The sequence below is a fragment of the Sapajus apella genome, unplaced genomic scaffold, assembly GCF_009761245.1.
Source record: "Sapajus apella isolate SASKATOON/1434 unplaced genomic scaffold, GSC_monkey_1.0 scaffold117, whole genome shotgun sequence".
Taxonomy (NCBI): Eukaryota; Metazoa; Chordata; class Mammalia; order Primates; family Cebidae; genus Sapajus; species Sapajus apella.
This window is the reverse complement of record NW_022437057.1, coordinates 2,335,861-2,348,913: the sequence shown is the minus strand read 5'-3', so window position 1 is coordinate 2,348,913 and position 13,053 is coordinate 2,335,861. Positions and strand designations below refer to the sequence as shown.

Sequence of the window (13,053 nt, the reverse complement as noted above, 5' to 3'; positions counted from 1 at the left end):
CCAGTTTTCCTACAAACTCCTGATTTCTGTTCCAGGAACTGATCCAGGAGTCCACTTTGCATGTTCATCCTGGGTCCTTAGTCTCTTGTCAGTGACAGTTCCTTGGTCTGTTGTGTTTATCAAAGCCTTGTCACTTTTGAAAAGTACAAGTATGCTCTAGAATGTCCCCCAATCTGGGATTGCGAATTCAATCTAATCTCATGATTAGACTGAATTGTGTTTTTGGGGGATGATCCCATGGAGCCAAGACGCCATCAGGGAATCATGATATGCACGTGGCTTATCACTGGTGATGCCGACCTTCCTCACCTGCTTCCTCACTGGTCACTTGCCATGTTTCCTCAGTGAAGGTCTTATTTTTCCTTCCCATTCTCTGTTATTTGAAATAGAGTTAGTAAGTCATGCTCACACTCAGGGAGAGAGGAATTAAACTCTACTGCCTGGATGGGAGAATATCTACATACATGGTGAGTGTTCCAAATCTGAAAATCCGAAATTCAAAGTGCTCCAAAATTTGAAACATTTTGAGGGCCAACATGATGCTCAAAGGAAATGCTCACTGCAACATTTTAGATTTCAGGTTTTTGGATGTGGAATGCTCAAAAGATGAGTATGACACAAATATTCTAAAATCTGAAATCCAAAATCTGAGACACTTGTCCTAAGCATTTTGGATAAAAGATACCCAATCTGTATATTATTTGGAATTCTTCTATAAGGATTTGTCCCTTCTCCTGCATTTATTTATATCAATTAGGACTCACAGAACTTTTTCTGGTTTGGCTTCTATGCCAGTAATACCATTATTTATTTTATTCCTCAAAACTGGCACAGGTTGGCTTTCAAGTTGGCTCCTATGTCCTGCTGACACTAGGAGCTCCAGGCTCCCCTATCCTTACCCTGCCTAGCCCTGAAATCAGCCATTTCTCCAAGGAGCTGTGGCTCCTTTTATTGATGAATGGTCTTTAGAACCCAAAATCTGGATGAGATTGTGATTTTTGTTTTTTAATGGATAAAAACATGCTTTGGTGAAAACCTCAAATCATTTCTAAGCTATAAAGAGAAAAGTAAATATCCCTCCTACCCCTGCGCCTCATTTCTTTCCCCGCAGAAACCTATTCTTTTTTTTTTTTTTTTTTTTTTTTTTGAGACAGAGTTTCATTTTTGTCACCCAGGCTGGAGTGCAATGGCGCAATCTCGGCTCACTACAACCTCTGCCTCCCTGGTTCAAGTGATTCTCCTGTCTCAGCCTCCCGAGTAGCTGGGATTACAAGCATGTGCCACCATGCTCGACTAATTTTGTGTTTTTAGTAGAGACAGGGTTTCACCATGTTGGTCAGGCTGGTCTCGAACTCCTGACCTCAAGTGATCCACCCGCCTTGGCCTCCTGAAGTGCTAGGATTACAGGCGTGAGCCACTATGCCCCGCCTGACAGCTACTCTTAACAATTTCTTTTGTGTCCTCCCAGATGGTGTCTATACCTTGCAGCATTACAGTAAGGATAGAGATTAAGTGAAGAAATGTTTGAAGGGCCCCGCGAGATGCTCAGCATTTTTCCCCTCCCTCCTGTCTTTCCTTCTTTCCTCCCTGGCCCAGATGTTCTGCACAGAGAGAGCAGGCATAGGCAGCGGAGATGGGCAGAGGGCATGGCCAGAGGGTGGCTACTCACTAATGGCCCCGGTGTACGTTGGCTGCGTAAGGTCCTTGGGCACCTTCCTGTAGATGTCAAACCTGCGGAGAGCAAATGGAACAGGATTGAGGTGGGCGCAAAGGGTGGGTCTCACTCAAGGCAGTAGGCAGTGGCGCTGGCTCATGTGCCATATGGTTCAGCAAACCATGGTTCTTTCCATAGTTCTTCTGCTCTTTCAGGACACTTCCTCCAAGATGCCTTGTGGGAAGCGTCTCTGATGGAACCCTTGCTCCCCCAATACCCTTAGATCGCATCCCCTTGTCATCTGTTCTTCATAACATTTTTGATATTTTTTTTGAGACAGGGTCTCACTCCTTCATCCAAGCTGGAATGCAGTTGTGCAATCTCGGCTCACTGCAACCTCTGCCTCCTAGGTTCAAGTGATCCTCATGCCTCAGCCTCCTGAGTAGCTGGGACTACGGGCATGCACCACCACACCTGGTTAATTTTTGCATTTTTTTGGGTAGAGATAGGGTTTTGCCATGTTGCCCAGGCTGGTCTCGAACCTCTGAGCTCAAGCGATCCATCTACCTCAGCCTCCCAAAGTACTGAGATTATAGGCGTGAGCCACCAGATGACCTTTCCACTCATTGGTGGGCCTTTCATCAGAGTGAACTTCTGTGAGGGCAGGGGCTTCATTAGGTTTTGCCCCCTGCCACGTTCCCAAACCCTAGCATGGGCCTGGTGCATAGTAGGACCTGGGTAATTATGGAATGAATGGAACCCCTGAGTTGCAGGTGACTGACGCTAGAGGAAGCAGGGAAACGCACAGCCCTGCTCGAGTTATATGATGATGCTGCATTCTTGCTCCACGTCACCTCTCCTCCCCCTCTTCCTTTTCCTGCCTCCTCCTGTTTCCACTCCCCGCTGCACCCCCCCAGCTCCTGCTGTCTGCCTCATGGAGATTCTCCTTAAGGCATGAGGTTAACAGAAAGTCCTGCCAGGAGTCCATGGTCTCAGCATCAGCTCATGATGGCTTTGGTTCCTGTCTTGTGTGGTTTCTTTCCCTCCCCAGAAGCGGACAGATGTCTTTCTTTTCCTATGGATCCCACCAGAGCACAGGGAAATCGTGTGGTGCAGCGCGAGAACTCAGGGTTTTAGAATCACACAGACACGGGTTTAATTCTGGCTCAGCTTTAACACTAGCTATTTAAGAGTTAAGACCCTGGAATCAGACTACCCTGGTTCAAATCTCAGCTGGTCGTCTTGTTCACTGTGTGACCTTCAGCAAACGACTTTACCTCTCTGAACCCGTTTCCTCCTTTGTAAAAATGGGACCATGACTACTAGACCCTGTGAGGCTAGGGAGAGCAGTGAGGGAAAGAAGTGTCTGTAAAAGATGTGATGCAGAGAGCTTGCAAGGGAGGCTCCCCACGCACTTGGCTTCCTTCCTTTCACTTGAACCTGAGCAGCACACAGTTCTCCCACAGCAGAATTTGATTGACAGACCCTCTTCAGACCACACAGCATTCCCAGCTCTCAGACAGAACTTGACTCGCTGGAGAGGCCAGTGGCTCCAGCCCTGGGGGTGACAGGCTGGTGTGTGGTTCGTCTTCAGTGATTGGGAAACAAGAGTGTACCCGGCTAAACCCAACGCAATGCCTTGGAAAGTTTGCGTAAGAGCTGATGCTTAACTCGGAGTGCTCACCCTGATTACACGTGAAACATGCTCAGTTTCCTAAGACCTCGGGGAGAAAAATTCCTGCAGGCTGCCAAGTTAAAAGGTACTACTTTCTCTGCAGCCTACTTAGTTCCCAGTCACCTGTGTTTGGGCCCCTGAGGGTACTAGAAGCTGGCTCTGGGTGTGGCTGGGAGGTCAGGGGGTCCCTGCAACTCACCTGACCATACTTACTCACATCCCTTAGTCAGAAAGTGTGACTAAGTGTCACTTTAACACTGAGAGGTGTGTGAGAGGTAAGAGCATGTGCTATGGAATCAGGTACCTGGGCTCAACCATGACCATCACTGTGCCACCCTGGGCCCATCACTTAACCTCTCTGTGCCTCAGTTTGTCTATAAAGTGGGGGCAACAACAGTAACTATCTCACAGCATGGTGGTGAGGCCTGAATGACTGGGCACATATAAAGTGCTTAGATGGAGCCTGACACCCCAGGAGTGCCATGTGGATATCTGTAGTCACTATTATTATTAATGATTGTTTGACTAACATTTATGCAGCACCTACTATGCACCGACCCCTCTTTTAGCAGGCAAGGGGATAAAAGTCAACCCTTGGCCCAGTGAATTTATAGTTTAACAACAGAGGCAAAGAAAGGGAAGGAGAAGGTAGTAGCATCCTCACCACAGGGCCAGCTGGAGGTGCTGGAGGAACTCAGGAGGGGGCACCTGACTTGGCCTGGGGTCCTCGGTCAAGCTTCCTGCAGGGGGTGATGTGTGCAGAGCAGGAGGGGGAGAAGACAAGTGGGTGGAGGGAAAGAGTAGCCCAGGCAAGGAGAGGAGCAGAAGACAAGACCGGGTGGGACCGAACCTGGGAAGCTGGGCGCTGTCCTCTCTCCTGCATGGTGCATGGCCTGGCATGGAGGGAGAGGAGGATGGAGAGCTAAGAGGAACTGGAGGAGAGGGTCCTGAGGGCCAGGCCATGGCTAGGGAGTCTCACACCAAGTGTCAACAGGGGCCAGGCCAGGCGGTCTACTGTGGGAGACTGTCAGAGGTCAGCAAATTTGGGAGGTGGGCGTGGGGAGAGGGATGGAGAGAAAACGAACCAGCGGGCCGCGATCACTGAGCCCCAGCTGGTGCCTGCCAGGTAGAAAGGTGGGCTCAGGAGGCCAGACCTTCTGATTTTCCAAGAGAAGCCAAAAATATGAAATTTAACACAGAAGCTCATCATTCTCAAATGCTGTAGGCCAACACTCTATAGGCCAAACGAGACATATCTGCAGATGACATGAGGCCCGGGGCCTAGAGGGGGACCGATTGAGTGGAGAGGCCCTGCGGAGCTGGAGAAGGATGTGGTCCACCTCATGTTATAGAAAGGCCAGCCTGGGCCAGTGGGGAGGGCACGAGGGTTCTCCTAAGAAGACTGGAGAAGTGAGCAGCAGGCAGCGAGGCAATGGGGAAGGGCTGCTGCGGGAGGGGGCTCGTTCTCACTCCACCCCAACCTGGTCTTGGATCTGCAGAAAATCCCTATTCCTTGCTGGGCCTCAGCTTCTCTGAGTATAAAATGAGGGGTGCAGAGGGTTTCTAAAAGTTCCTGTGCAGATTAAAGCTGAATTGACAGCAGTGCCCCGGGGCTCAAGATATCCCAGGTGGCTAAGAACCCAGCTTCTGTCCAGGTCACCATCAGAGGCCGACAGGCAGAAACTGGGCCTCACAGCTTAAAAAATATAGAAACCACTGTGCATCATGGTTCATGCCTGTAATCCCAGCACTTTGGGAAGCTGAGGTGGGAGGATTGCTTGAAAACAGGAGTTTGAGACCAGCCTGAGCAGCACAGAGAGACCTTGTCTCCACAAACAATTAGCCAGGCATGGTGGTATGCCCCTGTAGTCTCACCTACTTGGAAGGCTGAGGTGGGAGGATCACTTGAGCCAGGGAGGTTGGGGCTGCAGGGAGCTGAGGTGGTGCCACTGTACTTCAGGCTGGGTGACAGAGTGAGACCCTATCTCAAAAATATATATAAAATAAAAATTAAAAAAATAAAGGCCGGGCGCGGTGGCTCAAGCCTTTAATCCCAGCACTGTGGGAGGCCGAGGCGGGTGGATCACGAGGTCAAGAGATCGAGACCATCCTGGTCAACATGGTGAAACCCCGTCTCTACTAAAACTACAAAAAAATTAGCTGGGCATGGTGGCACGTGCCTGTAATCCCAGCTACTCAGGAGGCTGAGGCAGGAGAATTGCCTGAACCCGAGAGGCGGAGGTTGCGGTGAGCTGAGATCGTGCCATTGCACTCCAGCCTGGGTAACAAGAGCGAAACTCTGTCTCAAAAAATAAAAAAATAAAAAATAAAAAATAAAAAAAAATATATATAAGAACCATTGTTTCAAAACTAGAAGTCAGAGGCTACTCTGGGTGAGGAGGCAGCAGTTGCTCTGGGCAGAGTGTCTAGGCTCAGTAAGGGTGAGGCAGAGAGAGACAGGAGATTGTTACACGCAGAGAGACAAACACGTACATGTGCAAGAAGAGCGGGGCCAGGTGCCTCACTGTCAGGGAAGGGAGGTGCAAACACGGTATTAAGAGTGCTAATGGAACTATCAATATGAATTAATCATTGTCAATAGACACAAATACTGAAATATGCACATGTATATATACTTATCATATATACATACATTTCCTAGCTCTTTCCATAGACAGGGTCCAGGAACAGCAACAGCCCAACAGCAATGAGTGTAATTAGACCCAAATCTTGGCTTCTAATCACTATTCTCTACTTAATGGAATCAGAGCTCCTTGGAATGGCTGATTCTGAGCTGGGCAGGAAAAATACAAGATGGGCCTGGAGCACCTTCTTATGTCAGAAACCAAGAAAGTGTTCAAAGAATGAAAGGGACATGTCAAAAGGACAAGAAGAGGCCAGACACAGTCAGTGGCTCATGCGTGTAATTCCAGCAGTTTGGGAGGCCCAGGTTGGGGGATCTCTTGAGGCCAGGAGTTCAAGAAAAGCCTGGGCAATATAACGAGACTCCATCTCTACAAAATAAATAAATAACAACAACAACAACAGCAAGTTGGGCATGGTGGTGTGTGCCCATAGTCCTAGCTACTCAAGAGGTTGGGGTGGAAGGATCACTTGAACCCAGGAATTTAACGCTATGGTGAGCATTGCACTCCAGCCTGGGCTACAGGGTGAGGCCCTGTCTTTAAAAAAAAAAGCTTGAGGAGCTCCCACCGGCCAAAGAAGAGACAATGTAAGCATCAAAATAAATAACAATCATCACAGATTACAAGCCATTGGATAAAACAGAAGGACATGAATCTACATAGATAGAAATAAAGAAATGAACAAATCGAAAGCATAGGATATTGATATACCTTCGGAGCACTTCCCCAGAAAACACTTATTAATTACAAAATGGAAAGAGTAACTGTGTCGTGGAGAAACTCAGCAGACATCATCTTTTTGGTAGGGCCTGGAGGGACGGGGTCTCACTGTTGCCCAGGCTGGAGTAGAGTGGTGTGATAATGGCTCCCTGCAGCCTCAACCGCAGCCTCCCAAGTAGCTGGGACTACAGGGATGCACCACCATGCCCGGCTAATTTTTTTTATTTTTTGTAGAACTGGGGTTTTGCCATGTTGCCCAGGCTGGTCTTGAACTCCAGGGCTCAAGCGATCTGCCTGCTTTGGCCTCCCAAAGTATTGAGATTACAGGCATGAGCCACTGTGCCTGGCTCAGGCATCATCTTAACCAGATGAAGATAGTGGACACGGGAAGCACAGAGACACATCGGCACCCCGTGCCTCCTGATACGCTGCACTGAAGAGGGCACAACACCACTTCTGGGGGATCTTGCCTAAAAGGTACAGCTTCAATCTAATAATGAGAAAACATCAAACACATCCAAAGTGAGGGGCAGTCTACAAAAAAAAAAAAACTGGCTGGCATTTGTCAAGAGCATTCATAAAGCACAAGAAAAGATGGGGAAACTGTTACAATTGAAGGAGACTAAAGAGAAATGACAACTAAATCTGATGAGATCCTGGATCAGGAAAAGGCCATCAGTGGGACACCTGATGAAAGCTGAGTGCGACCTGCAGATTGGCCAGTAGCACTGTGTTTTGTGACTTTCGAATGCGACTTTCCTGGTTTTGATCATGGTATTGTGATTTCGTAAGATGTTAACATTTGGAAACGCTTGGGTAAAGGGCATACAGGAACTCTACTATTTTTGCAGTTTGGGGGAAAATTCTGAATTTATTTCAAAACAAAAAGTTAACAACATATTTTAAATGGAACTTTAAAAAAACATCAAAGATGCCCAGCATAGAATGGAAGTGATCATGGTTGCCACTTAATCTCACTTAGAGAATACCTGTAATCCCAGTTACTCGGGAGGCTGAGGTGGGAGGATCACTTGAGCCCAGGAGATTGAGGTTACAGTGAGCTATGACCACTCCACTGTACTCCAGCCTGAACAACAGAGTGAGACCACCATTTCTAATCATCATGATCATCACCATCCCACTTCGCCTGTTTTCTTCACACATGGCTGGTCCTTGTAGGCATCTGAATTTGAGGTGCTGGTTTAACAAATGACTGCTGACTCCTGAGTGTCAGGCAGAGTAAGTCTTTGCTGGGCATGGGGATGGGGCTTGGGAGGCAGGCTCAGCGATGATAAAGCTCTAAGAGGGAGGTGAGATTTGGACCAAACTACAGAAGGCCATCAAAGCAAAGAGTAAGTGATGCTTAACCATGATCACTTCCATTCTATGCTGGGTACTTTGACATATATATTTGTATTTATTTTTCACAAAAACCCTGGAAGATACTGATATCTTATTTTTCCAGGAAGAAAATGGAAGCTCAGAGTCACCAAGCCAGTGATTGAGTGGCAGAGCTAGGATTCAAACCCAAGTCTCAGTCTACAGGTCATGGTCCTTTCACTGCCCATACTCTGGGAATCACCAGTTTAGAGCTCAGTTTTTGGTAAATTAGATGAAGGTCTCAAGATTTTGTTCATCTGCTTTTCCAAGGATGCTGCCCCAGAGCAGACGAGAGTTGCCTGGAAGACAGGGACCAGTTCAAAATTCATTAATTCATTTAACAGCTATTTGCTAAGCACCTACTGTATCAGGCAGTGTTCTAGAGAGTGGGGAAATGAAAGTGATCAAGGCAGACACCGCCCCATGAAGCTGCCAATCTAGCAAAGCTTCTGGTTCCTTGGGAGTGGCCACCTCAACACTACCTACTCTAATACTGACTCCATTCCCACGCCACAGAGCCACGCTGGGCAGCAGTGGTGGGGTAAAGGGAGAGCTGGAAAAGACCCTGGTTTCAGAGCTGACCACAAACCAAGTGAGTCAGCATGAATGTCACTAAGAAAATTGGCCATCAGGAGGCTGGTGAGAACCCCAGGCATGTGACAGACCAGGAAGTGAGACGTCCTCCCTGGCTGACATTAGTCAGTCCCTCGTTGCAGTGATGTGACCAGTTGTGGCCAGCCCTCCATCAAGAGAATGTGGAGGAAAGGGTGAAGAGAATGGAGGAGGGAAGGAATGCTTACAGCAAACCTCCAATATACAAAGGTCACACGGACCTTTGACCAGCATGTTCTCAAATAATCTCTTGACTGACTGGCAAATTAGGGATTATTTGTTCCATTTAGGAACAAACAATTAGGATAAAATTGTTCCATTTTACAGATGAGGCTCAGAGAGGTTGGAGACTTGGCTAGACTCACACACCTATGATGTGCTGCGGCAGAGATCTGAATCCAGGTCTAATCTGTGGCCCTGTTGCCTTTTCCCCACAGTGTGGGGAGAGATCAGGCCCATTTGGGTAGAAAATATTTGGAAGAAAAGTTAAAGAGCTAGATTGCTTAGCCTCAAACAGAGAAAGCTAAAGGATGGATTCTTTATGATGACCAAATTAGAAATACCCCTTCCCAGGGTTCCCCTGCCACTGGAGTGTGAATTCTCAAGGGCAGGTCCTGGACCTTTCCTGCCCTCCTCTCTGCCCAATCCAGGTCCTTGGGGGAACTGAGTCCATGAATGGATCTGTACAAGCATATGGCCCACAGGTTGGCCTTAAACACGAGACTAAGATAAGATGGGCAGTGGTGAAGCTGGGCGATGGGTACACCGTGGTCCCTTGTGCTGTTTTCTCTACTTTTGTGGATATTTGGACATTTTCGCTTTTTAAAAAGGAAAATGGATTAAAATTAAAGCAAGGGAGCAACCAGCTGGACTTAAGAAAAACTAACCTGGCTGGGTGTGGTGGCTCACGCCTGTAATCTCAGCATTTGGGAGGCCGAGGCAGGCGGATCACCTGAGGTCACGAATTTGAGACCAGCCTGGCCAACGTGGTAAAACCCTGTCTCCACTAAAAAGAAAAAAAAATTAGCTGGGAATGGTGATACATGCCTGTAATCCCAGCTACTCAGGAGGCTGAGGCAAGAGAATCACTTGAACCCAGGAGGCAGAGGTTGTAGTGAGCTGAGATCATGCCATTGCACTTCAGTCTGGTAACAGAGCAAGCCTCTGTCTCAAAAAAAAAAAGAGAAAAAAAAAAAAAAAAGAAAAACTAACCAGGATCCTGGATGCCAGGGGTCAAGGGAATGGGAGTAGGACCTGGAGCTAGCTGGGCACAAGATTTATCCCCTGCTGGGACAGGACCCAAACAGAGACACCATGGGGTCCCCTGCCCTCAACACTCCTCATGGTCAGCTCTCGCAGCGACTCTGAGATCACTGTGTCCAACCCATTTACTTTACAGAAGAGAAAACCAACGCCTCAGGAAGAGGTGTGCCTTACTCAGTTCAAGGTACAGTTAAACTCAGAGTATTCAAAACAAAAACAAAGCCAGTCGTGGTGCTCACACCTCCCATCCCAGCACTTTGGGAGGCTGAAGTGGATGGATCACTTGAGGTCAGGAGTTTGAGATCAGCCTGGCAACATAGTGAAAGCCTGTCTCTATAAAAAAAATACGAAAATTAGCTAGGTGTGGTGGTGGCTGCCTGTAGTCCCAGCTACTTGGGAGGCTGAGGTGGGAGGATTGCTTGAGCCCAGGGAGGTCGAGGCTGCAGTGAGCTGAGATCATGCCTTCCAGCCTGGGCGACAGAGTAAGACCCTGTCTCGAGAATAAGTAAACAAATAAAATAACAATAATAATTTTTAAAAATAAAAATAAGCCCCAAGGCGGGCAGATCACCCGAGGTTAGGAGTTTTGGACCAGCCTGTTCAACATGGCAAAACCCTGTCTCTACTAAAAATACAAAAATTAGCTGGGCATGGTGGCAGGTGCCTGTAATCCCAGCTACTCAGGAGGCTGAGGCAGGAGAATTGCTCAAACCTGGGAGGCAGAGGCTGTGGTGAGCTGAGATCGCACCACTGCAGTACTCCAGCCTGGGGGATACAGCGAGACTCTTGTCTCCAAAAATAAACAAATAAATAATAAAATAAATAAAAACAAGCCAATAAAAAGCTTCTCAATCCTCGATAGTGCTCATGCTAGCAGAGGTTTTGCCTCTCAGGGCACATTTGTCTTTTGGGCCATCCCTGGGAGCGGAGGTGCTACTGGCATCTCATGAGTAGAGACCAAGGGTGCTGCTAAGCATTTCATGGCACACAAGAAGGCCCACCCACAACACAGAATTACCAGCCCCCAGTGTCAACAGGGTTGACGCTGGGAAGCCCTGTTATGTGTGGAATAAAACCTTCCCCATGGAAGCGCATTTTCTCATTGATCCCGTGCTCTCTCTGAGGGGCCTCCAGCGATTCCCGCGTCCCGTGGGTGATATCACGTCCACCGCCTTGATGGCCTCCATGGAGACCAGGAATCTGGAGTTAGGCAGTGTTTCCCTCTCCATTTTTGCTCTGTGCCAGGGAAGGCAGAGCTCACTTGGGAAAAAAAACAGGCAAAGGAACTACAGGGAAAAGATAAAGTCTATCTGATTTTACTTTGTGACTTACTATTATGGTGTGGTAAGTAAAAGTGTCACTATTTTCATCAAAAAGGTGTCAAATCCATGTCTCTAGCTTCTCCGCTTTAGGATACAGCAAATTCCATAAGGTACGGGAAGGTTGGTGCTAAAAGTTAATAAGAATATAGGATTTCCTTAACAGAAATCCACTTCCCGGGCCACGTCTAGCCTACAGAGCGAGGAATGGCTGCCTAGTCCATCCCTAAATAAACACGCCTTCCCCTGCTCTGAAGCAAGGAAACTGCTGCTGGAAATGTCTGACTAATGGATTTCATCTGTAATTTCTTTTCATAGCAGAAAGCCTCAGCTTTGCTATTTTAACTTTTGCTGCTTGGGACCTCAGTTCTCCCGCTCTTGCAGGCGAATCTCGGATCACTCTGTGGTTCGCCATATGTGGGCGGCGACCGGGCAGGCACCTGTGATGTCACTGTTTCCAAGGGTTAATGAAATTAGATGCCATTTAGGAGCAAGTCATTGGAAGTGGTGGGTCATCTGTCCCAAAAATAGCCATCAAGGCTTTTAGTTGAAACTCTGCCCTGGTCAGCCCTGGCCACCGGCCTGCCGGAGCTCTTGGTGCTGAGTGCCAGGGAGGGAGGTGAAAACCTCGCTCATTTGTTTACCTATTAATTCCCTCCTCCTTACTGAGAACCATTGGCCCGGGGGCTGTGCTAGTGTGTATGTGTGTGCATGAGTGTATGTGTGTTGGGGGTTACGAAGGCAAATGAACACATCAGAGCCAACTGGAGGCAGCCAAGAGGGAGTCCTAGAATAATTCTCAATGCACCCCTCAAATCCTGACCTTGACATTCACACTACTAAGATGAGTTCACACCACTCTCCCCCTCTGTCAAAAGGAGAAAAGGTCCATCTTTGTCTCTAGCCCAGATGGAGAAGCTTTGAGGGAGGAATAATAATCATAGTAACAATCACAGCTATGACTGTGGCTACTCCCATTGCGAGGGCTTACTGTGCACCAGGCCTCATGCTTAGACTTTGTATTCAGTATCTCAGATCACTTTTATAACCCTGCATGGCAGACAGGAGCATTCTTTCTGTTTGCCCAAGATGCAGGGCCAGGACTTGAACTTGTACAGTCTGGCGGAAGAACACTTCCTCTCACCCCTGAGCCACATGCCTGCCTGGAAGAGGGACAGAGGCTGGCATGTGAAGGAGTGAGGCCTGGATTCTTGGGAAATCTGGGTGGCAACTCCTGGTCTACATAGCACATAATGCTGATGTCACCAACGCACATGAGGTTTTTTCCCTGAGGCTTTCTCCCCAGACCCTGGTGCGCACGGGCATGGCCTCCCAGCTCCAGCAGCCTCTACTTCTACCCTGATCATCTCCACATGTGACTTCTCCCATCCGTCATTACCCTCTCTGACCACAAAGTGTTGGTCTTTCCCCTCCCTGTCCTTCCCACAAAGACCAAGTCTGGACAAAGAGGAAGAGAAGTAAATCTGACTACTTGGCTTCCGGAAGACCAGACAAACCACACTCCTCATCCCAGGGCAGCTCCTCCATCTCCACAGGCTCTGGGGACTATACCTGACCCAACCCCAGGCTGGGTGCAGGGTCTTCCACCCTTGTTGAGCTGGGTCAGATTTGTCCTTGAATCTCCTGTGGGTCATGCAGGGCCTGGCCCATCAATGGCACTCAGTGAACGCCAGGAGAAAACATAAAATGACATCCGCACAAGGCTATTCACCACAGCACCAGCTGTAATAGCAAATGACTGGAGACCATCCAAACATCCAGCCA

At 48.2% G+C, this 13,053-nt stretch overlaps 1 protein-coding gene across 3 annotated transcripts in view; it reads right to left on the bottom strand.

The window, feature by feature from the left end:
* The window catches only part of RPL26L1 (ribosomal protein L26 like 1), a 141,583-nt gene that overhangs the window by 80,877 nt on the left and 47,653 nt on the right, over positions 1–13,053 (bottom strand). For all 3 annotated transcript variants that reach the window (XM_032260358.1, XM_032260361.1, XM_032260363.1), the window contains exon 2: positions 1,670–1,731. In XM_032260358.1, coding sequence (XP_032116249.1) covers positions 1,670–1,731 — 62 coding nt within the window. The remainder of the gene's footprint in view (positions 1–1,669; positions 1,732–13,053) is intronic.